The sequence below is a fragment of the Corvus cornix genome, chromosome 12, assembly GCF_000738735.6.
Source record: "Corvus cornix cornix isolate S_Up_H32 chromosome 12, ASM73873v5, whole genome shotgun sequence".
Lineage (NCBI taxonomy): Eukaryota > Metazoa > Chordata > Aves > Passeriformes > Corvidae > Corvus > Corvus cornix.
The window spans coordinates 2,792,454-2,818,859 of record NC_046342.1 but is presented as its reverse complement, the minus strand read 5'-3'; the positions used below and the strand labels follow the sequence as shown (position 1 = coordinate 2,818,859).

Here is a 26,406-nt window from a genome sequence, read left to right as displayed (position 1 = left end):
GGAGGAATTTGCTCTGTGTTGGTTCTGGTTAGATGCTGACTGCATTAGTGGCTGTATTTCGTTACAGAACATTGTTAATTAATTTTGTGTACATGAGAGAACAGTATATTGGGTGGACTGGACTGACGGTTTTGCATCAGTTAATGAATTACCTGTTGCCTTCAGCCAGTGACAAAGGGTTTCATGTTTTGCAGATTTAGTGTTTCGACAGAGCTGAGCACCAGGGAAGCACTGTGAAGCATTCCCTGTTTTTATCAGGGCACATGATGATCTTGTGTGCATCATCCTGACTGCATGTAAATAAATAAGTGTGGTGGATATTTATCTCCAGGCAAAGAACTTGTGTTTTCATAGCATTCATCTATAACAGATGAACAAACTGGATGAATTCGAGATGATTTTCAAGATCCAGCACGTTTCATCTCAGGTCATTGTGATCAAATTCACCCTGACTCAGGATCGCCTTCTCCTGGCAAATCAGTCCAGCCCAGAAGCTGGGGGAAAGGTGAGGGGATCAGACATAATTGGTTCCCTTGTTGAATGAATTGCTCAGATATCACGATCTGAATGAAATTGTAATCCCTTCTCACTTTTACGAGCCAGGTCCAACAGGTCAGAGTTTGGTAGGTCAGTGAAAAAGAGCTTGAATTACCCACCCTGGGCCGGATCAGGCAGTGAGGGCTGGCAGGCAGTGAACTTCATATGCACTAAGCTTAATTGCAAATAAAGGCTGTGGCACAAACAAAGCTCAGGAAGTTAAAAGATTAATGCTGTTAGAGTCTTTTTATGTTCTGCAAGCCTGTTTCCACAATACCAGAAATTGTTCATTTTTCTAATGAGGGGCACAGAAATGGAAAGACTTATTGGCACTTGCTATTAATAGGCTCATGTAATTACTTCTGAATTTTTCTGTTGTCTGCTGTTTTTTGTAATCATTAAACGAATAGAGGATTTTTGTTAAGATACTCAAAGTCTTGCAATGTGAGGAATATTCTGTTTCCTTGAGAGGGCTTTTCTTCATTGAAGAAATGAGCCTGCAGAGTACGTGTTACTCTCGGTTGTCTTTGAAGACACTCCTGGCAGGATATGGATAATGCTCCATGCTGGTCTCCCAAAATGTTGCTTAATTTGTGCTCCTGCTTCTTGCTTAAGAGGGGCAAACAAGCAAAAAACCCCTCCCAAAGAGGTGTGTGAGGTTAAATCAGAGCTGTGACCTCGGAGGACAGAGTGCAGGGATTAAGAAGGGGAGGGTGAGCAGTGGGAGCTCAGAGGGAAGGAGGAAGAGCTCTCTGGTTTTATTAGTGGCATCAGTCTCTTTGAGGTAAAATGAAGGGGAAAATGAGGAACCTGGAAAAGGAAGAGGGGGAAGATCTGTTCAGGTAGTCTTTGGAAAGAGCAGTAGACACTGGAGGTGCATGGGGAGGCAGAGAAAAATAGAAATGGGTTTAACAAAAAGGATATTGGAATTAGGCAACACACACAGACACCCAAAGTCTGCCTTTGAGCATCCTGAGCATTTCAGCATTCAGCTCCTCTCTGCTTATCATTTACATAACCTGGAGAAAACAGATGCAGGCTCAAGATGTCTGTCTGAAAGCAATGACTTCATCCTCAGCCCTGCTGGTTCAAGGTCTCTGCACTTCCTGTGTTCCTCAGGGTGATTTCATAACAGGACAGTGTTATCAGTGCTATTTAAACTGATAACAGTTTTTAAGTGCTACTGAAACATCCATCAAAATTGGGTCTGATTTTCTTGCCCCTTGTTTGGTGTTAATGTGTGTCGTGCTGAAGGGATGCATTAATGAAGCTTCCTTCTCTCCTGCAATGACAATCCTCTAGGCCCAGGCTCTTCATTAATGAATAATGATGGAACAGAGGAGGCACTTGGGTCATTTTATCCTCTAAGAGCAGTGAGCAGTCCTGAAGAGAACGCTGCAATGCAGCTATAGGCAAAACTGTACAGATGACAAAGTGCCTTTGAATCACAGGCCGTGTTTCTGGAACATTTTGGGTTTTAGGAAGATTGCCAGTTTCCCAAAGCATTTTTTCTTAGGCATGGAATCTTTTTTTATTTTTTTTTTTTTTTTTTTGCTATTTCAGAGAGACTTATTCCAATGCCTTCTATTCTACCAACTTGGAAACCTGAGCTTCAATAAAAATAGAAAGCGCCTGATCCTGCTGTGTTCAGCAGCCATTGAAAAGGACTTGGGGAGACTTCTGTTTCATAATATTTGTACAGCAGTTGGCTCATAGTAATTTGCATAAGATTTTGGACTGTGAATTTGGACTGACTTTCCCCAAAACATTTTGTGAGAGGCAGGAACCACACAAGAAAAAATAACCTGACAAGGAACAGGGCAGAGCAAAGCCTACTCTCCTATTGAAAATCAAAATAGAATTTCTAATTAAAGTTACTAATGAGACAGGTGAACAATTCTACTTTAAGTTAGGAAAATGTTTTAAGTGCTCCTTTCCTTGGGGTGAGCATAACTGGGATAACTTCATTTTTCCATCTCTTTTGGTGTAAAGAATGTAATTAATTCCTTAAGTGGTTGTTATCTAAATCTGTGCCTCTGTGTTACATGATAAAAGTACATAAGTGCTTAGAATTCTGCTCCCTTTTCGTATAAAAAGATTGTTGGGTTTAGTTGCTTTTTTTTTTAATAATCTCTTTTTGCTTCTTGGTCTTTTTGTTTCTTTTTACTTGCAAGAATTTGTTTCTAATTTAACAATGTAAATGATTGTGTTCTCTCAACACAATAAATGATATTGTGTTAACACTTAAATTACCACGTGTGGATCAGCTCCCAGTTTCCATCCTGCCACAGCTCTGGGGTGAGGAGGGAGGGCCTGGCTCCAGCAGCACCTTGGACATGCTCTGGTGAAAGTGGGCTCAGCAAACTCAGGCTAAGGGAGTCACCTGCCCTCAGCTCTGGATTTATTCTGGAACATCTATTCCCCAATAACCACTAGGGATTAACCCTTGGTGGGCATCTTCTGACTCTGGACTCAGAGGCCTCTTGCCAGCATGAAGCAAAGCAATGAATTAAGGGGCTGGAAGTCAAATGAAATGGGTGGCACAATATAAACAGAGGGATCTGCTGTGCAAGGAAAAGGTTTCAAGCCACGAATGGATTAAATGACTTCTTCCTGGAGACCTCCTTTTCACTAAAAACCTAAACTTCTTGATGGATAATGAAGGGAAACGGATTAATTAATAACAGTTGGGGTTATTTGGGGGGCATTAAGAAAATGCAATATTTGTTAACTCAGTGAAGCTGCCCAAGGATGGTTGTCAGTAGGAATTTGGTGCTTCTACTATGATAAAACACAATGTTTTGTTTTCTGCTGATGTGCCTAACAGAAATGCCAGGGCGTTGATCAGAACTGCATCCTCAAACCCTGCATGTGCACTGGCCAAAGGACACACAAAATTTTCAACTTCTCAAACCACAGAGCACAAAATTAAACTGGAGGAAAAAGTCATTCTTAATGCAAAGAACACAATCACATAGATACTGTGACCAATTAAGTGAAGAGATTTGAACAGAGACCCTTTCCCACTTTTGTCACCTTGAATGGAATTCCATTGTAGCTGAGTGATTCTCAGGGGCTTTTTGGGTTGCTGGAACTCCATCTTTTGTATCCCAAAAATGTTTCCCACTTTTGCTTTTGTCTTGACTGAGAACTGGGACAACTTGAAGTGGGCTCAGTTTGGCGGCCTTAAAAAAATCCAAGGAGCCCTTGGCTGCTTCTGGCTCACAGCTGCTCCTGGTGACCAGGAACACCTTCCTGCAGGCTCTGACTTTGTAATTTAATTTCATCTTTGATTTGCACTGGGAAACAACCCGGAGAAGTTCAGTGGTGATTAGTGCATTCACATTGTGTTAGTTGTGTGGAGGGCTAATCAAGGTGATTGACAATTTGTGCTTCATGGCATAGAGAATCTATTCTTTTGGGCTTTTTTTGTGCTAAATTGGGAGATATCTGTGGGTGTTGTGCTCCTGGTGGAGTTCTGCTGCAAGGGGGTATAGGAATAAAATAATGCTCTATCCCACAGTACATCTTGGGATTGCTCTGGTCACAGCTGATATTTTCTCATCACTCAAAAATAAAGCAGGAGTTGAGAAAACGTTGTCACTTTTCGTGGTATTTTTATTAACTTTATATTAGGCTGAGAGCTCTTTGGAATGATAATATTATATTGGCTCCAGTGGTGCCATCATCCCAACTAAAACACTGCTGCTCGTGGGGAATCCCCTGCTCCGCTGCTTGGTGTCACCTGGACACCTTCTGTGGACTGAATTGGCTAATTACCAAAAGACATGAAAGTCCTGACACTCTCCTTGTATCTTTTCTCCATTTAATCTGGAAAATGGGGCAAGAGGGAGCTTTGTTTGCCTTGCTGAATTATCAGTGCCCAGTGACTGCCAACTTTGAGAGAACATCTGTGTTCAGTTTTGGGCTGGTCACTGTAGCAGAGCTCGTGCTGGCATTTTGGATGGAATTTTACAGCCTCTCTCACTTCTCTTCCTCTAAGCCTGTATTTAAGTCTGCAGGAAAGGCAGATGGTGATCTGGGATGTACAAATATCTACAAATTTGTGTTAGGCACATCAGCAGAAAACAAAACATTGTGTTTTATCATAGTAGAAGCACCAAATTCCTACTGACAACCATCCTTGGGCAGCTTCACTGAGTAAACAAATATTGCATTTTCTTAATGCCCCCCAAATAACCCCAACTGTTATTAATTAATCCGTTTCCCTTCATTATCCATCAAGAAGTTTAGGTTTTTAGTGAAAAGGAGGTCTCCAGGAAGAAGTCATTTAATCCATTCGTGGCTTGAAACCTTTTCCTTGCACAGCAGATCCCTCTGTTTATATTGTGCCACCCATTTCATTTGACTTCCAGCCCCTTAATTCATTGCTTTGCTTCATGCTGGCAAGAGGCCTCTGAGTCCAGAGTCAGAAGATGCCCACCAAGGGTTAATCCCTAGTGGTTATTGGGGAATAGATGTTCCAGAATAAATCCAGAGCTGAGGGCAGGTGACTCCCTTAGCCTGAGTTTGCTGAGCCCACTTTCACCAGAGCATGTCCAAGGTGCTGCTGGAGCCAGGCCCTCCCTCCTCACCCCAGAGCTGTGGCAGGATGGAAACTGGGAGCTGATCCACACGTGGTGCCACGAGAGAATGGGGTGAGTGGGAAATGATGAGCACAGCGTCGCACAGGTGGCAGTGGGAGTGCTGTTAGGGGTGCCAGAGGTCTCATTACTGTGCTGCTCCTGGGCCATGGGATTTCATCCTTTGGATGCTCCAAAAGCACCTCCCAGGCTGGGCAGTGTGGCCAGAGGGACTCACTGTCACTGCAGGAGCGAGAGCAGCGCTGAGCCTTGCTTGCAGATGGCATCATGATCACAGCACTGTGTTTTCCTCAGCCTCGTCACTTGTTTGTAGCTCCCCCTCCCCTGGACACGCAGCAGGGAATGCTCAGCCTCTGCAGAGGGTGACACAGTGACATCGCTCACAGGAGCAGTGGGTGACACTGACAGAGACATTAAGAGCTGCCAAGTAGCAGCACTTGGAGGTAACACCTCAGGAAAATGCAGTTTGGTGCTACCTGGCTTATTTGTTGTTTTTTTTCTAAGCGGGTTGGGAAAGGATCATGCTGAGGAAGCAGCGTGGGCAAAGTGGATTTTGATATTTCATTTTAACTTCCTTACAGACATCACAAAGATGTGTCCCATCGGAATTTAAATTTATTCTTCTGTTTTGTGTTTTTATGTGAAAGATTAAAGCACCCTGTGAGGAATGTACTGCTTAACCTACACATGCCTGGCCTCATCAGAAAGCCCCTTTTTTCCGTGCTTGTGTTGCTGTCAGAGCATCTGTTGTTATGCTGTATTACTTTTAACCTTTCCTTCATCAAATAAATATGAGCTCCAGACCCTTGAAACTGCTGATGCCACAGAAACTGTGGTGATTGCAGTGACAAATAATAATAGGGAAGATTCTTCACAGAAGAGAGATCCTTTCCCTCCCTGAAAAAGAGACTTTCAGCATACTCCAAAAGAGCCTTGTGCTGGATTTAAAAGTCTGTCTGATGTGTGTTACAGAGTATCTCCCTCAATCAGGCCATGCTTTCCCAGGTTCATTTCCTTTATTCCTTTACTCCTTTGTTGTTTTCTCAGACTGCCATGAGTGTCACTCTGAGGGGACACACAAAACCATGAGAGGTCTTTAGCCATGTCACCCTGAAAGCTCCTTCTGGTGTGAGAGGGCAGCTGAGGCTCTCCACGGTACCCCTCAGCTGTATTGAATTGGTCACCTGGCCACAGCTCCTGGGACATTTCACTGGCACCAACAGCCAGCGAACACCATGTTCAACACTTGCAAAACTTTGAGTGACGTGAAGTCACTCCAAAAACTGTGGCGAGATGGGGAAAAAATCGAAAGTGAAGGTTTTTGTCACCTGTGAAGAGCTGCCAGTGCAGCAGCTCTGCGTGTGATTGTGGTTTCTTTGTGTGGGGTCATCCAGCAGCTGCAGTCCCCAGGCTCAGTGTCCTGGTCACACAGGGGACACGTGGCTCCATCCTTGTCCTCTCTCTCCTGCAGAGGTCCAGGCACAGCCATTCCCTGCTCTGCTGCCTGCCCATGGCGAGCTCTGGTGCTGTGGGTGCGTTGGTGTTGCTGGCACCTGTTGGCTGCACATCTCCAGGGCTTGGAGGAGCCCCGGCACACGGGGAGCCCCCAGCTGGCAGTGCCAGCATGCAGCCACTTGTGCCACACCACCGGAGCTCCCTGCGGAGCGTGGCTGATGGAAGTGCTTCCAGTGGGACACTTGCACTCCCCAGGCTGTGCTGGATCCATGCAGACAGGCACAGGCTGCCTCTGTCAGCAGCACTGCTCCTCTTGTGCTGTGGGAACAGGGATTCACAGATGGATTTCAGGGCCTTTTTTCCTGTGGTTGCCATCGGCAATTTTTGTGAAGGAGTGAATTTTTTTGGTAGGGTCCAGTGAGAAGGGTGGTAAGAGGTTATAAAGATGTGTTAATTAAGGAAGGCTTTCCCCTTTGACATCATGATGTCTTTCATTCCGTGATTGTTTTCTTGACTATCACTTTGGATATCCTCTGTTAAACTTCCATGGTTGCTCCTTGCCATGACCTGGTTGCTGCATCAGTGCTTTCCAAGCCTGACCCACAGAACAACCCCTTAAGCGTGTCTGAAGTGTGTCTGAGGATATAGCTAGGGATGTTTGATTTCATTTAAATATTCAGGGCAAGGAAAAACTTTCACGTTACTTGGAACAATCATATTGCTATAACTCAGCACTGTAACCCCACGTTTTTGATGTGATTTCCTTCATCTTCTCAGTCAACATCATGGAAATGGTCCCACCTTACACATCTGTGCTTCTGTAGGAAATCAGGGCTGTGTGGGTAATACAAAATGTGCAGAGGGCATCTGTATGGTCCACTCTAAATCCTAATATTACCTTCTGTGGGAGGGAAATTCTGTCTTGGTTTTAATAGCCAGAAAAAAAGAGGTTTGAAGAAACTTTCTCAAGGCTTTGACTACCTGGGAAGTGGGGATGGGCGAAAGAAAACATTACAGTCCCTCATTCTCTTTCCATTCAGAAGCTGAAGATCTGTGATGCTGAACAAACCTGGAGTATCCAGTGTCTCTGGGGTATCCCACTGGCTTGGGATTGTTTGGCTTGGCTGCCAAACCCTTCCATAGCCTTTGCTTTACTGTCTCAGTGCTGGGTGAAGATCCGTGCTCTTACTGCTCTGGTGTTTACATATCTAATGTTAAAAAGGGATTTTTATTGGCATTTTATTATCTAGTTGGTGATGGGTGGGATGAGTGGTATTTATCCTAGATTATTAGTATTTATTACAGTCATTGCCCTGAACCTAATGGCTTCATTGTACTTGATACTACATCATGACAGAGCAAAAGAAAAACATTTCCAGGAGTCTGGGGTCCCCAAGGTGAGACATGTGTGGATGGTTTAATGGTTATCAAATGGAGTAAGAGCGGAAGGAATGAATTCTGGTGGGATAATTCTCCTCCCTCTCAGCAGCCACACCCCCACTGACAGCAGAACACTTGTAAAACAGAAATCCTGATTCCTCTTTCTTCATCCCAGACCTTGAGCTCTCACTGAATGCTTTATCAGCCTTTGCAGAAAGCTTCTTGCTCTGTGTTTAGGCAAGAAAAACATTAGTCATCTGCTACAGCGCATGTCTTGCCTTTAATATTTGATGTCTCATCTGTTGCCCCAGTCCTGGCTTGTGTTCATGTGCTGTACATAAGTCCAGTCATTAGGTTATTATGAAATCATGGCTGTCTTTCACATGAGTGGCTTTTTTGGGGCTGTTTTCAGCCACAATCGAGAACCATTTCTGGTGCTGCTGTTATTACTCATCTTATGTAAACTGTTTGTTCCTGCTGAACGGCTTCATTTCAGGGCAGTTTTACGTTAAAAAGAAATTAGAAGATGATGGAAGAAATAAAACCCCAAATGGCTGGATGGGAAAGGGAATTAAAGATGTCATGGAGCACTCAGTGCTTCTGGGCACTAGCAAACCCTGCCTGGTGCCTTGCAGCTGAATGTAAATCAGGAATCTCAGATGATGGGAATTCACTCCCCTGAACTGCCACCGACCTGTCTGGGGCAGGAACCTCAGCCTTTCCCTGCCTCATCAAATTGAGATAAAGTTTTCTAGAGTTTCTACAGATTGAGAGAGGTTCAAAGGAACTCATGGCAGAAGTGTGAGTTGTTCTGTACCTGTGGCTCACATTTGCGTTAGACAATCAGTCTGTGAGAACAATTGTTAAGCTTTTCAGTTCCTTTATTTTTCAAAAAATTGTGGAATTTGAGAGGTATTTGTGTACTTTGTGTGACTTAAGTGATAGCTTCAGGTGCACCCTGTCAGAGGGAAGGTTTCTAGGAGCGTTTTTGTAGTCAGGTTGTAGGATTTGGGATGCTGAGGGGTGGCAGAGCTCAGAGGGCAGGACAGGGTGGCTGGGCCACTTGTTGCTGTCAGATGTGAAGAGGGAGGATGATTAATGAGGAAATGGAGAGGGAGATAATTAATTTCCTGTTTCTGTGCCCTCTTTTCTGTATGTTGGCTGTGTGGATCTGGCTGTAAAGTGCTTGACTCCAGGAGGTTCTGAGTCCTGCAAGGTTCTGCTCACAGGAACAGGCACAGCAGCAGCATAAAGCTTACAGGACGTGCTTGGATGACTTGTAATGCCAAAGGCTTTTAATTTTGGGATGTATTTCTTAACATTTATCTAAAAAAAATATGCAAGTGATATTAATGAAAATGGGTAATGAGATTCATTACACTTAGAGACAGCTTTGTAGTCCTGAGATTAGAAGGAAATTATTATTTGTTGAGGTTCATTCAGTAGTGAAATTCCAATTCACCTTGCTGGAATTAGAAGATGCTCTCATTAAAATCCCTCTTATTGATGGACAGCACTCTCTCAACTGACTTTATTTTAATTTGACCTGACCAGAATTTCAATGTACTGCATGGAAAAGCTTTTCCAGGCACCACACACGGTGAAACTGGGAGGTCACAGAGACATCTGTTCCAGGGCTGAATATTTCCACTTTGTGTTTCCCATCTTTGCTGTGTGTTTTACTTGGAAACCAATCATCTTGTGTCAGTTTAATGCAGCCTGTGTTTTTGTGGCATTGCAGGTTTTTGTTTTTCTTAGATAAACAAAGGTCGTGAAGGATTCCTGACCTAAGGAAGGCTGATGCTGGATGACATCACAGTGATGACATCATTATACATTAGGGACAAACCACACCTTCCCCAGCATTTGATCCAAACCATGATAACAGTGATCACAGTTTACTGGGAGTGTCTCCTTGCCTTCCCCTATTCCTCAGGTAGGGGCAGTTTCCTAAGGCAGACCTCAGGAACTAAATCTGTTGGTTCCAAGCTCTTCATTTGAATTGAAAATGTGACATTTCCAGCCCTTTCAGTCACTTTCAGCACTGAGATGCTGCTGCTTAGATCGCTGCTGAAGAAGTGGAAGAAAAAAAGCCAGACTGTTTCTTGCTTTTTGGAGAGGGAAAAGCAGAGAAAAACTCTGCTGCCAAAGCCAGAGAGTCAAATCCCACTGAAAATGTTGAATGGGACTTGAATTGTCCTTGTTACCCCAGCAGTAACTGGGCTGATATTTCTAATTCGTGTTCATCAGGAAGATGTGAGAGTCTGCAAGAGCTCCATGAGCCCCTGGGCGTGGGGCAGGGTCTCCTGAGTTGTTATGGAGCAGCAGGAATGGCAAGGAGCTCGATGGGAAATAAATGGAATTGGTGAAACCAGGCAAAGGAAATGAAATAACTGCCCAGGTGATTCTTTGGGGTGTTATATTTTTTAATTTCTGTGACAGTGGGAGTGCTCATCATGGGAGAAGAGAGTTTGAGGCCAGGGGCATTTTGGCTCAGGAGATAAAACCCAGGTCTGGGTTCCCACAGGAAGAACTCAGGTGTGCCATATCTAATTATTAGTGATCACTAACCAAAATAGTTGCGTTTCCTCTCTCCCTTCATTTCCACAGCATCCCTGGGAAGCCTCTCCTTTCCGTGCTGAACAAATCTCACATTTGATTTTTCAAATACATCATTTACATGTTTTGCTATTTGAAATTTTTATCTCCATTTCTGGATGCATCAGAAAAAGCACAGAAGGAATTTAATAAGCAATGACTGGTTGATTTGCTCAATTACTGCAAATGTAAATTCTTCATTCTTCAGCTCCTGATTTGAGCCAATTTGGAACATTCTCTTAAAAGTTTTTCTGGTGGGTTTTTTTTTCACTGTTGTGTTAGTAGTGCTGTGCTTTTGCTATTTTTGCAGCATCAGAATCATTCTGGGTTTGTCATGCTCCGTTTGGTTGCAGTGGAGATGACTGTCAGAGAAATACAATTTTCCAGGCATTAATTGAAATGATGGCTTTATACTCAGGGTGCAGTAACTGGCAGATGTAGATAGGGAACAGAGAAAATTCATTAAGTGGCATTTCTCCAGTTTTGTGTTCTTCTTCTCCCTCCAAAAATGCAACAATGCCAGATTAAATCATAAACCAATTTCATATACTGCATGACATTGTAGAAAATGTTTTCTATGCAATCACTTTCATTCTCCCACACATTTGGGCGAAAACTTTTGGAAAATGAAATCTTAAGAAACTACTCAAATGGTGGAAGCATCAGTAAATTTTCACAGTGTTTCCTGAACCCACGTGCAATATTTGTATATAAAGTTAACCCAAATGTGCACATCTGCTCCAAACACTTGGGTCGAGCAAAGTTGTTCTGCACAGCTTTGACCTAGAAAAGCACTTAAATAAAATATTCATGCTTGTGTGGAGGACCTAAGCCCAGCCAGGCTGTGACTTTTATTGCCACACAGAACAGAAGATGGGAGGCTGCTGCTTATGCTGAGAATATGTGAAATCTGAAATCCTGAGCTTCTATTGCCATTCATGTTTTTTAGTCCCCATTGGTTCTTCTCCACTTCCTCAAATGCTTTATATCCTCAGCCAGAAATGATGTTTTAAATTGCCTTCCTTTGCAAAGTGCTTTTGTTGTTGTCACAGGACTCGAGGGACGAGGGAGAAATAAAACGATCTTATGGAATAATTCAGGAAATGAAGTCGTCGTGTTTAACGTGATGAAAACCTGACATGCATAGTGTAGCAGCAGGAAAAGCACCTCCAGGCTCAGGTGCTGGCAGGGGCAGATGTCCTGTGCTGCCCTCGCTGTGCTCATTGCTGGCTGTGCCATCTGGGCACCATGAGCCACCTCCGGCCTCGCCAAGCCAGGCCTCGCTCAGAGCCCCGCTGGGAACAGGTGAAATAACAGCTCTGAGTCAAGCAGCTGACTTGGCAAAGATAAGGAGGGCCCCCTTGTACCTTCTTCTGCATTCTGAGAACTCGTGGAGTTTTGCAGAGCAAAGCTCTTTGCCTCAGAGGCTCAGTCCCATTTCCCCACGGCTTTGTCATTTCCATGTGCTTTGCTGGTCCTTTCTGATCTTATCTCTACAGAACTCAAAATCTGATTCCATCAGGTTCCTCCATTGTCTCCTTCCCTTTCTCTTTCTCTTCCTCATTGTAAGAGTTTGTTCATTTCTGGCATTCAGTAGGAGTTAAAAAAAGCCAGCCCCAAAATTTTGCTGAACAGGATTCTGAGTGATGGCCGGGTCACAGGAGAAGGGGGAAACATTTTGGTTTGAGCTGAAGAGTGGATGTAATTTTCCAGGATTTCTAAACGATTTCCAAGGAATTAAATTTCATTAATAACGATGAATATACTCTAGTTTTTAGACTAGACTGACGGGGTGAGTAATTTCACCAAGACTTAGAGAAAGGAATAAAATCATCTGCATAATTTACCCTTGTTTGTGGTTCTTAAGGAAGATAATAACAAAGATGGAAGAGTCCAAATAACTGATGTCTGAATTCCAGCATTATGTGGATTAGAGACTGGAAAACAAGGATGACCATGGGTGATTTAGGCAGTCAGTTCCTCAGCCTTATGGTGTCTAAATGGACAAATTTTATCTTAGAGAGAAAGCAGCTCTTTGAGTTCCAGTCTCTCCTTGGCTTTGGAGGCTCCTCGGGTGTATTTTGCACCCATCCTGAGCACAGGACAGGAGCTGTCCTTTGTGTGCCCTCCTGGCAGTGAGGTGCAGGGCGTCATTTAAACCTCAGGAATTCAGCGTGTCTAAATAAACGTGATTGGGATTATTGAACATTCCTGCAGCTTTTCCCTGTGCTGTCCCAGCCATCCCTGCCATGCTGGAGAGCTCCAGTCACGTGCTGAGCTGCTGGAGCTGGCCCACCACAGCACATATGTTCTGGGTTGGAAAAGAGGCATTTTTCAGGCATCTCTCCCTCCCATTCTTTGAGTTTTTCCTTCCAGTATTCTGTGTTGCTGCTTGAAGTTGCATCAGATAGAAATTTCTGTCCCAAATCTCAGTCTGTGGCGCCCATGGAATTTCCCCATCGTGTGTGAGGTTGAATAGGTTGGTGTTGGGGGCATGGTGCAAATTTTGGGTGCCTTTTGTAGAAGTCCCATGAGGAGAAGCTGGGGACAGGGCTCAGCCTGGAGAAAAGGAGGCTCAGGGGGGACCTTGTGGCTCTGCACAACTCCCTGACAGGAGGGGGCAGCTGGTGGGGGGTTGGACTCTACCCCCAGGGAAGAGGGACACAAGAGGAAATGGCCTCGAGGTGTTCCAGGGCAGGTTTAGATGAATATTAGAAAAAGTTTCTCCATGGAAGGGTTGTCAAGCACTGGAACACGCTCCCCAAGGTAGTGGTGGAGTCATCAACCCTGGAAGCATTCAAAAACATGCAGATGTAGTGCTTGGGGACATGGTGGACTTGGGTTAATAGTTGGATCGAATCACCTTAGAGGTCTTTTCCAACCTTACTGATCCTGTGATTCTCTGATTTTTAGTGAGAATCCTTCCTTTTGGCAGCCCTCTGGTGCTGCTCAGAGTGCCCTGTTTGGTTTGTGCTGGAGGCTGGTCTCTCTGAGTGGCTGCCTGATCCCTCACCTGTGTTGCCCGAATGTCTGTGACCTCTGTGGGGTCCCAAAAAGGCAGCTCCTCAATGGCTCCAATTCCTGTGGCAGAGGGGAAAGGGTTTTCCCTGCCTTGGAAGCTGCCTGGGAGCTCTCAGAGGAGTTTGAATGCTGGAGGATAACGGAGGCACTTCCTGCTGGCTGGAACCTGTCTGTCCCAGTGTCACTGAGCGCGAGGCCCTGCAAACGGAACGAAGTGGGGAAATAATAATGCCTTTATCTGCGGGAGGGGCTCGTGTTTCTCAGCAGCTGAGGGGGAAATGAAACTTTGATGAGTTAACCAAGAGCCAGAAGCCACCCAGGAGCTGTAAGGAGACGCCTGAAGGGAAAGGTGAGTCAGGACCTGCCTGCAGTGGGGCAGGACTGATATGGCCAGGAAAGCATCGCTTTCATCCCGAGGAAACGGAGGAACCGCCCGTGAGGGACTGAGGGGCCACGGGGTGCTGGGGGACCCAGGCATGGTGTGGGGACTCTTCCACATCAGGAGCATTCCCTGACAGCTTGAAGGGCGTGTTTGTAAGGCTTCCCATTCCTGAGGTATCCCATCTGCTTTGGGGGGTCAGGGATTCACCCTGAGCTGCCCAAGCCCAGGAATTCTCATGGCGAGGGGTTGATGGTTTCCTCCTTGCAGGCACCTTGCTGTTCCTCCAAGGTCAGCTGCAGGGTTTTCCTGGTGTCATCTACAGATGGATAGCCATAAATAAGTATAAATAATCATAAGTAGCCAGAAATAACTTTATGTTGCTGATCACATTCAAAACCTACAGTTTTGTAAAGCTTCCAGCTGGGTTGGTCTCCTCTCCAAACAAGAGGAAACAGCCTCCAGTTGCACTGAGGGATGTTTAAACTGAATATTAGGAAACATTTCTCCATGGGACGGGTTGCCCAGCATCGGAAGAGGCTGTGCAGGGAAGTGGTGGGGTCACCACCCCTGGAGGGATTGAAAAGATGTGTGGATGTGGCACTTGGGGACAGGGGGTGGTGGTGGCCTTGGCACTGCTGTGGGAGCAGTTGAACTTGATGATCCTAAAGGTCCCAGTTTAAGCAATTCTGTGATATCAGGTACTGTTTGGCAGAAGTATGGAATGCTTATTGCAGTTTTTGTGCTGCTCAGAGGGATATTTGGGCTCAGTTATTTTACCCTGACACTTACAAGTATTTTTCTTTCCCTTTTTTTTTTCTGTTCTTCTGGAAGGGCCCTAGACGTGCATCCTTTAATAGAATTAAAGAGGATGGAAAAAAGCACCCCAGTGGATTGCTCAGCACAACCACCCATTGTTATCCTGTGTCCTTAAACTGAAATGTTCTTAAATTGAAGCATCATGTAACATACACAGAGCCATATTGTTTCCTTTTGCCTTTCTGTGCATATTTTAACTTGTCACCTTGCCTTGTGACAAAACTGTGATGCAGCTCATTCCAGGGATGTGCTGAAGTCCATTTGCAAACAGAGATTGCTTTGAAGTAGCACAAGAGAGGATTTATTGATTTATCCTTTGCATTCAGAACAAAGATTTGTGTGATCTTCCACAGGTATTACCAAAAGCGTCCGTCAGCTATTCCAGCTTCATCCCAAAAACCATTTCTTTGTGCTTTAGGATCTATTTTCAGAAGTCATTGCTTGTGTGTATGTATATACATAGGTCTTATTAATATAAACCTCTGAAATCAAAGACATTTTTATGATTAAACCTGGCAGGAGTTAGTACTAAATGGAGCTTGTGAGGATTCTGTTCAGAATATCAGGACAAATCCTCTTGCAAAAGCACAATTTAAGTGTAATATTTATGTTTATTAATATGTCAAAGGTGCTACGGCTTGGAATTTTTCTCAGAGAAGTAATTTATAGGAATGTGTTTTCTATTTCACTGCCATTTGTCCTGATTTTATTTTATTTTATTTATTTACAGGATTAGCCGGCACTGCTGCAGACCTAGAAAAAAGAAAGCTTATTTTTGGAAAAAATTTTATACCTCCAAAGAAGCCAAAAACATTCATACAGCTAGTTTGGGAAGCGTTGCAGGACGTGACTCTTATAATCTTGGAAATTGCAGCCATCATATCTTTGGGGCTTTCGTTTTATCAGCCGCCTGGAGAAGGGAATGAAGGTAAAAACTTTTCACAGAAGTTATCTCAGTTTAAGCAAAGCGTGTCCTGTATCTCAAATCAATTCCATCACCACCCTCCAGAAGGTCACCAGCAGGAAATTTCCACGTGGTTTGCTCCTGATCCCATTACATCTGGTCCTGACATATTTTTCTTTTCATCTTGACATTTCTTTATGCAAATACTGAACCTCATGACGTAAGTTAAAGGAAAATCGTAACGTTCTTATAAAACTGGAGTGGTTTTGATACAGTTTTCACCTTTGAGCCTGAATTCGGTGTGTGTTTGATTCATTTTTTGTGGTTGTTTATCACGTACTATAGATGAGAAATATGTAATTGCTTATGTAACTGCTAGATCCCATGGCAGGAACACGGACAAGTCTCCAGTTTACACCAGATGAAGCCTTGAACTCGGTGAGATTCGCACATTTTAGTATTTTTAGTGTTTCAGCTCAGGCTTGTGAGCCGGCTCCAAAGGCAGTATTGGAGCAAAGTCCTGTTACTGATAAATGTTCTCCACATTCTGCACAGCCTTTCTGGCTGCAGGAAGTTTTATCACCCTGCCTGCCCCACTCCTTTTTCCCCTTCCCCCCCGCCACTTTGGAAAGCACTCTTGAATTCACATGCTTAAAATATTTGTTCCTCTCCATAAATGCAAGATTTCCATTTCTGGCAGCTGATCCAGATTTTTTCTCCCCCCTCTCCTGCTCTCTTCTAGACTTCTAAAGCTGGATCAAACATGCTGTGTGAAATGACGTGAGCAGCTTGGCAAATGTAGGAAGAATGTCTTCCTCTAAATATAGCCCTGAAATGCTTTTTACATTTGCTGCAGTTTCCTTTGGCCGCTTTCCTTGCAGCCCCTTCCTTCTTCCCTTCCCATTCAGCAGCACAGTCAGCACGTAGCCATGCACAGCTCCTGGGTCATGGCTGGGATTCTTAAGCCCTTTATGAATAATTGGGAATCTTTCAGTGCTTTCTCTCTGAATTTTGAATACGTGGCTATTGATTCAGCAGGTGCTCGATTTAGGCATGAAAAGATAAAAGGAGTCTTTTTTTTAATTGAAGAAAACGTTATTTATTGGAATTACCTCATGTAACTGGTGGGATACCTTGGGGACATTGTAAACCACGAGAGATTCTTTATGAAATTAGGATTTAGCTTGAACTAAATGTGCAGAGTGCCCTCTTTCATTTTATCTGGGGGAAAAGGAATTCTGAAAGCGTGATTTACCCAGGTTTTAGGAAGAGGGAAGATGTGTCATCCGGCAGTGGTGGTTTGTTTCTGTCTTTTTCAAATTGTTATTCTTATTGTTTTGATCCTGCATTTAAAATGTTTCTTTTCCCATGGGAAGATATGGCCCAGCTGAGATTCTGAGGGAGTCTGAAAAGCTCAGCAGCACAGCCTGGGAAAATGTGTTTGTGTTTTCCCACAGCACAGCATTTTATTCAATAGTCACTGCTTTAAGGATTGTTTTCCTGAAGGGTTTGGCTGTGGTTTGCACAAGGAGAATAAATAAAATTAGTGAATATCTTGTAATGCAATTTTTGGAGCACGTTGTAAAGGTCTTCTACATTTTTTTTTGGGAAGTCTTTCTTTGAGCAGTTGTTTCAATAATTCCCTTTAATTTAAAAATTTGTATATCATAATTGCTGCTGAGGATACCTTTAATTTATTGGTAGATGACCTTTTTAAGGAGTCCTGAACAGTGGAAAATGGACGTATTAAGCTTGATTTTGCCTTGGCGAAGGGGGAGTAACCCCACTTGAAAGTAACTTTAATGGGCTTGCCTTCAGTATTCTGCTTTTCTGACTCTCCCCAGAATGAAAATTTAATTGAAATGTGCACTTATTTGCAAGTTTTATGCTGTTTTGTTTCCTTGAAAAGAATATATTGCCTTCTGAAAGTACAGCCAGGTGTTAGAAAGAAGAGCTGGCACATATTGTTCTCTATTCTTGATCTTGCCGCCTCTTTTAAATTCCAATCTTTTGTTTTTTCCAAATGAAATGCATTTTCATTTTGAAAATGAATTAACAGGACTGTTCTTTCCACACTGATTTATTCAGTCGTCACTGCCAATATTCTGAACTCGTCAGCTTCTTGCTTAGGAGTAACTTGAAATGTTGTCACCACCTGGAAGTGGCAGTCTTGCTTTGGAGGGTTAAGGGATAATATGGAAATGAGACTTTAGGACACAATGTCAGGGAAACACTGTCCTGTGTATCTAACTGAGCATTTATTTGCCTTGATTTAATATATTTATATTTGCCTCTCACATATCCTAAACTTTTATCTACCAATGGCATTATTGGTCAATACAATAAGTTGAACTCATCTTTATTTTTAAAAATTAGTGTAACTCTTTCTTTTCTTGACTCTTGAAACCCACTTGTAACTTTTGATGCTGTAACAGAATTAGCATTTAACTGCTTTCTGCAACTGAAGTGCAAAGTGTATTTCTCCTGAGGCTTTTGAAGGACAAATGCAGGATAAAATCCCCACTTCCAAAAAATATTAAGAGTGCATGAACTGCTTCAGGAGCCTTGTGTGAGGGTGTAGCCTCATGGACGTGTGTGAAAGTTTCTGTTCTACCCCAATTCTTCATTTCAGATCTGAGTGAGTCTTGGAGAACATTATTTCATTTCCTGGTGCAGTCAGGGAATCTGACCTAGAGGAATCCCTGGATAAAAGTGCAGTTTTATTGCTTCTCCAGAAGCCACTGCAGTTCTTCTCATATTCCTTAGCATGAGTGGAGGTTTCAAGAACGTTGTTCTCAGGAGCTGTGCTGGAGCTGTTTTGATGATCTGCTTTGCATTGCCTTTCACCATCTGACAGGCCATTAGAAGCAATTGAGAACTTCTGCATAAATTATTGTCAGCCCTGTGGCAATTACTGCTCTCATTACTGAGCCACACGGAATCAGTTTTCCACCCTTTCAAAAAAGTGCAAAACTGCTGCTGGATTTTAGCAAATGCATCTTGAGAGAAAATTCTCAGTGCAGGTGTAGCCTCTACTATGGCGAGGATCACACCAGGGGTATGGCTGGGGCAAGGGAAAAATACTTTGTTCCTCAGAAAAAACCCTTCTGTGTCCTGGATTTAGGGATTATAGAGTGCTCCCTGGTCATGCAGAGTTGGGGTCCATGATATCTCAGAGGATTTAATGAACATGTGAGATCCTGGCTTTGTTTTAATTTTTTTGTAATGTAGATTAGAGATAGTCCAGGAGTAAATTTGAAATGTTTGTCTTTGTATACCAGTATATGGTGAAATTATTTTTGTGTACAGCTTGTAAAGAAATGCCCAGTCCTGTTTTTGAAGACAGGGTATGAGTAGAAAGAGCTCCTTTGTGAGAGCAAGTGTTGGACTCAAACCATTTCATCTCTTGAGGAAACAACATGCTTTGGGAAAGAGTGCAAGAGTGCAATTCAGAAATCCAGCAAGGGAACGGAAAATGGCAGGGCTTCTCTTGGCCATCCCCAAATATCTGTCTTATTGTGGCTGTAGAAATGCAGGAGTCTCCTCCTCTACCTGCTCCTTTATTTTTTGGGGGGGTTTTGCTGTTTTGTTGTTGTTTGTGGTTTTTTAGGTTTTTTGTTTGTTTGGCTGGTTTGCTTTGGTATTTTCCTCACTCTTTTCCCTCAGACCTCTGCTGGAGCAGTTACTTCTTGCAGAAATGACCTAATGGCTCTTTGCAGCTCTGTCCCTTTCTGGAGCTGTTTTCCGCCAGCGTGCCCTGCAGTTCAGAGCAGACCAGCAGGATTCTTGTGCATCCCCCATCTATATCCATGTGAACTGGTCAAAAATTCCCAGAGCCTTCTGCAAACACCTTCAGCAGCAATTTCTGAGCCCTCTTGAGTCCTCCTCCTTGTTCCTATCTTCAGCCCCTGCATCACATGTGGATCTTATTATCCCCTTGCAAAAACTGCTGATGCCAACCCTGACAATCATCTGCTGTTTACAGGAGTGTAACAAACCTTTTAACTGCTCTTCCTTGAATTTTCTCTCCTTCTGTGGATTGCAAAGGGGGAAGAAGGCTGCCTGAGGTAAGATGTTTTACCATCCCAGTGTTTACCAGGAAGCCCAGGCACAATATCTGTTTTCCAGTGTACACCTTTTTGCAGCTTAAAGGTGGAATAAAAAGGAAAAGTCTTTTTGGTTCAGCTCCTGTTAAAATTCCCAAGGCAGAGCTCTGGACTGAAAACAAAGTGAAATGATCAGTTGCATTGCTTAGTGCTGCTCAGCAGGGCTTGGCTGGGTTACCCTTCCCCTTCCTCGTGCAACAAGTTGAAAAAAATACAGGAACAGGACATGGTCCCCTGAAATTTGGGGCTCCCAAGACACTTGCATTGAGCTGTTGGTGCTTTTATGCTGCTGCTGCTGCCCAGGCTGGGGCTGCAGTTCCTGTTGGCCTCTCATGACCTAAAAGAGACTTTATTCCATGGGGTTCACCACTCAGGTGTTTTCTTATCATTCTTATAAAGTGCCACATTGCTCAGTGGGGACTCAGGCTGGAGATTTAAACCAGAAAGGACATCCAGAAACTGGAGAGAAGATGCAGCTGGCCCACAGCCCCTGTGAGGGTGGTGCTTTATCCTGTTCCTGTCCTGGGCCTCCTCGTGGAGGCAATGCTTACTCAGACTTGTGGCACAACTGTTGTGGGAGCATCAAATCCCTCCACAGATGGGATGGACAGCAGGGCTCAAACAGCCAGGGAAAGGCCAGAGCCAACCTGTCAGCAGTGCTGGAGTCACCAGGCGGCAGGAAAGGTCCTCCCTGCAGAAGCCAAGGCAGCCAAGGGGTGTTTAGATAAAAAAACTCTGCAAAAATCAGTTTGAGGGGAAAAAAAAACCCCTAAAGCCAAACAAACAACTTCCCCATCTCCTTGTCTACCTCTCCTGCATGGGGTTGGAAGTGCTGTGCTGTTCCCATCATCTCCCAGGTTCCTGCCTATGGATGTACAGCTCAAAATGTGTCTTTGGGCCTTTCATCTCATTGAGCAAGTCTGAAATAAGTCACAGTAGGAAAGATTTGCCAGCTCCTAGTGCAGGTGAAGGAAGTGCAAAAAGTAAAAATTGTATTGGTATTAGAAAGAATACATCTAAAAAAGAATATAGAGATATGAAAGAATTGAAAGCAATTGCCAACAAACTTCTTTTTCTCAGTTAGGAGTGAAAATGCTGAATGTAATACCAGCTAGCTTGAATTTCTGTGCACTTTGTACTGATGTACATTAAAAAAAATATATATTCCCACCAATTTGGGCAGTCTAATCCTCCTCCTTGCAAATTCCCTACCTTGGAGTTCTGCTGGAGCAGCCCAGCTGCAATAGTGTGTGTGCTAGGCTCAGGTACAATGTCCTGTTCTAAAGATGTGATATCTGTCCCAATCCCTCAGCACTCAGGGTGGGTACTCCTAAAAAAAAAAAAAAAAAAAATCAAACCCATTGGAATAACATGAAATTGAGCCATTGCTCCCTCAAAACTTTTCAAAATGTTGTTATTGTGGCAATATCTTTTTGTGGTTCCAGCTCTCAGCTTTCCTTCAGTCAGTTTGTGGTTTTCCTGCTTTTCCTGTGATGTGTAGGCTGCTAAAGGGAAAGTCAGGGTTTCACAGAAGGTAGAACAGGCAGAAAAAAACCCTTTCTGTGTTGCCACATGTGTTGGGACAGCTTGACAATAGATTGGATAAAATTCTTCTTTTTTATTCCCAGTTTTTAAACTGTGACATTCTTCCCTTCACTTTCTTTGCCAACAATTGTGGCAGAACTGCTCTCATTTCAGTCATTTCAGGTAGGTGATATTTGGAATTTCTCACTCATTCCATATCCCCTTCTCAACAATTTTCTTCCCACTCTCCCAGAAACATTTTTCATTCTCACACTTATTGCCCAGATCAAAAAACTTCTTCTATTCCCTTTCCAAGAAGCATCATGTCTCAGGAAACCGGTCTGGTGGGTACATTTTTCTTTTCCTGGGGATTATAGAAACCTTACATCTCCGTGGTGAAATCATCTTGTTCTTAAGCTGCATAAACACAGCAGATGCCTGGTGGGGAAACCTGGAAATAGAATCCCGCGTGCGCAATCGCGGCTTGGCGCGGGAGCGGCGCGCAGGTGTCGCCGGGGCAGGAGGCGACCCTTGGATCCACCAGGCACGGCAGGATTAGCTCCACAGGAGCTCTGCCACCTCATCTGCTCTGGGAAATGGCACTGGGAGCTGTGAAATCCTCTGGGGAGAGCGTTCAGCTCCTGCCAAGTGCAAACACGTCGGGGTTATTGGGTTTGGCGTTGTTGCTGTTGAGCGTTTGTGCTGTTTTAGGGCAGAAATGAGCACCAGCAAAGCCTGGCTTGGCTCAAGGGTTCATTGAAACGAGGAATTCTCCTGTGCCCCTTGGCTTAAATGGCCCAGGGGAATGAAGAGCTGGGTCAAAAAAGGGAAAGCACTGATTGCTGAGGAACCTGAACCAAATTTAATTAAACTGAATTTAAAGTAACCTGAGATTAATAACCTCATGAAGGTCTGGTGCCATCCTCTGAGGAATTCAGTTCATTTACTTCCTAGTGAGGCACAATTGAATATAAACTCAATGTTTTAATGCCACATTTATCAATTTTTACCTTGTCTTCACCCTTTCAGTCCATTCTACATTTCCCTTAGCATTTTAATTCAGGAGGGCTATTGAATGCATAATGAAGCACATTCATTTTTTAAATCCTTTGCCAGACTTTTCCATCCTGAGGGTTTTGCAGGGCCCATTCAAGATCCCAGGGCATTTTCCACAGGAAAATATTGCATGTATCTCCTCATCTCTAAAAATCTGTCACCCTGAGTTTCATTAATATGCACTTAATCAATTTGATTAATGAGTGAAAACCTCAGAAATGTCAGAAATGAGTCAGCTGAAGGAAGTTAATTTTTTCTCTAGTCTTTTGTGGCAGCTTTACATCTTAATCTTTTTTTTAGAGCATTTTACTTGTGATAATGTTGCTTGCATTAAAAATGCATAAACGTAGGCAGCACAAAAATCTAGTTTGTAAGGCCAGCATTAATGTTATTTTGCAGCCCTCCTAAAATCATAGCAGCACACAGCAATGAACAACTGTAAGTCCTTTGCCAGGCCTCCCAGTTATGAAGCCAAGATCAAGATGAAAAATTGACTCCACAATTTAACCAATGCTTCCCAGTAAATTTTTTGATATGCTGAAGACCTGTCATCTCTTTAAGTCCTCTCCATTATACAAAACATACTGGAGAAAATATGAAACATCTTCAGAAGAAGGTGAGCCAAGATTCATTCATTTTAGCACTTTGCAGTGATTGAAGCCTAAATTTCACCCCCTTTCATGGCCTGTGTCAGTACAAACCAACCATCCCCAGCAATAACAGAATATTCACAGGACTTTGCTGCAGGTGCTGAAAACAACAAGTGGTGAACGTCTTCCAGCCTCTGCTGTGTGTGTCTCGTTCCATGAGGCTGCACAGAGAGTGTTACATAATGTTCTCCAGGCACTGAGCAATAAGAAATCAATGGGAAATCATGGATATCAGGGGCTATAAGGGCCACACAGCCTCAAAAGCTGATGTGTCCTAATAGGAATCCTTTATCGTCTTTGCTGCTAAACAAATCACGCTGATCCAGCTGTCACTGCACCAGAGGGTTTTATTGTGCTGCCCAAGGAGGAGCATTCTCAAGAGAAGCTGAGCTATTAGAAAATAGCATTTTTAAAATATAAAATAGATGGATCTCAAAAGCGTAGTTGGTTGTCAGAGTTAACAAAACACAACTTTTAAGGAGTGTCCTTGCACATGCTCAGATTCTTTTCTCATTCATCATAAAAATGAAACCGTGAGATTCCCCAAGGATTTTTTTAAACCAGTCTAAACAGTCTGTCAGCACAAGGGGATGAAGCAGTTGGCAGCCTGGAAAACAGGAGAAACGGAAGTATTTGCCCTCTTCAAAACAGCTTGTTCTGCCAGAACCCCCCATTTAACCTCCTTCCTCCCAAAGCGGGGATGAGGTGAAGCAGCATATGGCTTCTGGAGACATTGCCCCAATCTTCTTGGCTAAAGAAATTTAGTTCCTGTAAGAACTTGCTTCTTGATTCCTGCTCTAGATCCTACTGCAATGCAAGGTTTAAGTACCCAGGAGCAGAGAGCAGGACAGGTTGGAGTGTGTGTGCTGTGTGTCCCAGCTCTCGTTGTCACCAGTACTTGTACAAGGCTGAGTTCGTGGGGAGAAGATTGTGTCCCTCTGAGTCATCATTCCCTGGAGACACCCCTGAATTTCTGAAACGTTGTTGCTTTTGTGTTATTTTCAAAAGAAGAGACAAATTTAGGTCGGGGGCTCCTCCACGGGATGAATGGGTGAGAGTCCTGTGTGATGTGGGGTCATGGGGAGCCTCCTGTGGGGCTGGGCTGGGGAACGGAACCAGTCAGGGCTCAAACTGAGCCTGCAGAGCCTTTCCTGGGGCTTTGCACCTCTGTGTTTGGGATGATGCTCCTGGAGAGAGCACAAAGCTCAGACAGTGCCACAGCAGCCGCCCCTGGTGCCTCTCAGCTGGGTGCTGCTGGGAGAGGGATAAACGTGGCATTCTGGCTGGATTTGTGGATTTGGGGAGGTCCCAGCCCCTGTGGGGTTTCTCAGGGGTGCTGACAGTCAGGGATCATGGGGAAGGTGGTGCAGGTATCACCTGAGCGTGGTCCTGACAGCCAGGGCCAGTCAGGAAGGTGGGACAGTCCTGGCTGGCCCCGCTGGCATCCTGCAGGGCAGCCAGGCTGCGTTTGCCCAGAGCTCCCCAATGTTCCCTAAATCAGGAACGATGCCAGGAGGAATGCTGGGTGGGTAAATCAGAGAGCACTGCAGCCTGGCCTGGCTAATCCCAGCCTGGCAACACCGGCCAAAGGCAAACAAGAGGCAGGAGATGATGAGCAAAGTGACCTGAGGGGGATGCAGGAGGGGGTTTAGTCTGTCCCACTCTCAAAAGCACCATCAGTAAAGCCTCCCTGACAGACATTCATCAGCCTTACCTTTAAAGGGTTCCAGTGATGGAAATTCTCTGCATTCCCTGGATAATCTGAGTGTCCCTGCGCCGAGACATTAATTCCTGCTCTGTGACCTGGGTGTCTCTTGTAAGACTTTAAACATATTGCTGCTTTTGTGTTTTACAAGGATGTAAAGACCAATTTGTGGTGTTTTATTTCCAGCCATATTTTGTCTGCTTGAAGACAGCCTGGTTATAAATACCAGGGAATAGCTGTTTGTGGAGACTTACCCACAAATGGGAATTCCTTTCAATGGGGATTTGAAATTTGAGCAGCACAGCAGTAGTACAGAAGAATGCAAATATTGCATGGAAGCTGACAAAGAGAGCCAAAATGTGATCTTAAAAATGTTTACCTGTTTTAAAAAAAAAAAAAAAAAAAAAAAAAAAAAAAAAAAAAATCAAAATTCCCTTGAATCAATGAGAACCCAAAAGCTCTGAAAACACTTTTATTTTCCAAAGTTAATAGCTCATTAAATAAAATAACAATTTAAAATACAGGAATATTGAATGTTTTCTTATCTCATTGTGATTTAAAAATAATTTTTAATTTGGCAGCTTTAAGATACCAATTATTTTTCAAATTTGCAGAATCTTTATGATGTGACTTTTTAAATAGGAAGTATTTCAGGATCAGGTTCTAGGATTATTTTACAGTTGGAGTTGAGACAAACTGTGTCACATCCTAGAGTCTGCCTGTGCTTACAGTTCCTCTCTGCTGGTGGGGTTGAAGTAGAATGAAAAATTATTACCTGGAAAAGAAAAAAAGTTTAAGCACAGAAACAAACCAGAAATACCTTTTTGAGCAGGAAGACACTTTGCATATATGCATATTTTCATGTGTATATATATATACACACACACATATATCTCTCCTATTAGAAAAGTAACACTTAAAGAAGCAGTTTCAATTTATTTCTGTCTTGCACAAGTTCTGCCTTCTCTCTCCAGGAGATGCTGCTCCTCTTGTCTCAGTTAAGTGTGCATAATTAATATGCAGAAAATATGTAATGTACAGTCTAAATGGAGATTATCCTAATTACCTGCAGCTTTAGCTTGCTTTGCATGTATCCATGTGAACATTTTAGTTTAGCATATGCCTCAGAAATCCCATCTCTTCTCTGTCCCCTGTGAGGCTCACATTGCAGGTGTTCTTGGATGTGCATTCAGGGGGGATTTCGTCCCATCCTTTGGGGTGAAATGAAATTGAAAAACACAGTCCAGGACACGTTTCCTTAGCCCAGAGATCTGCACTGTAAAACTGCTTTTATAGGGCCACACTAATGTTACTGGAGCTTTTTGATGCCTTCTGCTGGAAGACAATATGACAGAATTTTAATCTTTTACTGACGTGATTTCTCCCCCCTTGACGCTTTACAGCACGGAGGAATGAAGATGAGAAGTGTAAGGAAAGCAATAAACACTGCAGTTCACGAGGGGCTATCATGGCTGAGCTCTACAAATCTTCCCTATCTCCTCTGGCCGGGTTTTCTCCTTCTCCTGAGCGAGGCAGGGACAGCACCAGGAGCAGCCCAGGTGCTCCAGGACTGGCTCCAAGGGCACTGTGTGGATTTTCTGGCATTGCAGTTTCCCAGCTGGGGTAGTTGTTAAAGCTCCTCAATTGCAAATTTTCTTTATCAGTTCC

The 26,406-nt window shown here is 43.7% G+C and overlaps 1 protein-coding gene across 14 annotated transcripts in view; it reads left to right on the top strand.

Moving 5' to 3' along the window:
• ATP2B2 (ATPase plasma membrane Ca2+ transporting 2) overlaps window positions 1-26,406 on the top strand; it is a 385,606-nt gene that overhangs the window by 260,551 nt on the left and 98,649 nt on the right. For all 14 annotated transcript variants that reach the window (XM_039558683.1, XM_039558677.1, XM_039558674.1 and 11 more), the window contains one exon: window positions 15,524-15,721. In XM_039558683.1, coding sequence (XP_039414617.1) covers window positions 15,524-15,721 — 198 coding nt within the window. The remainder of the gene's footprint in view (window positions 1-15,523; window positions 15,722-26,406) is intronic.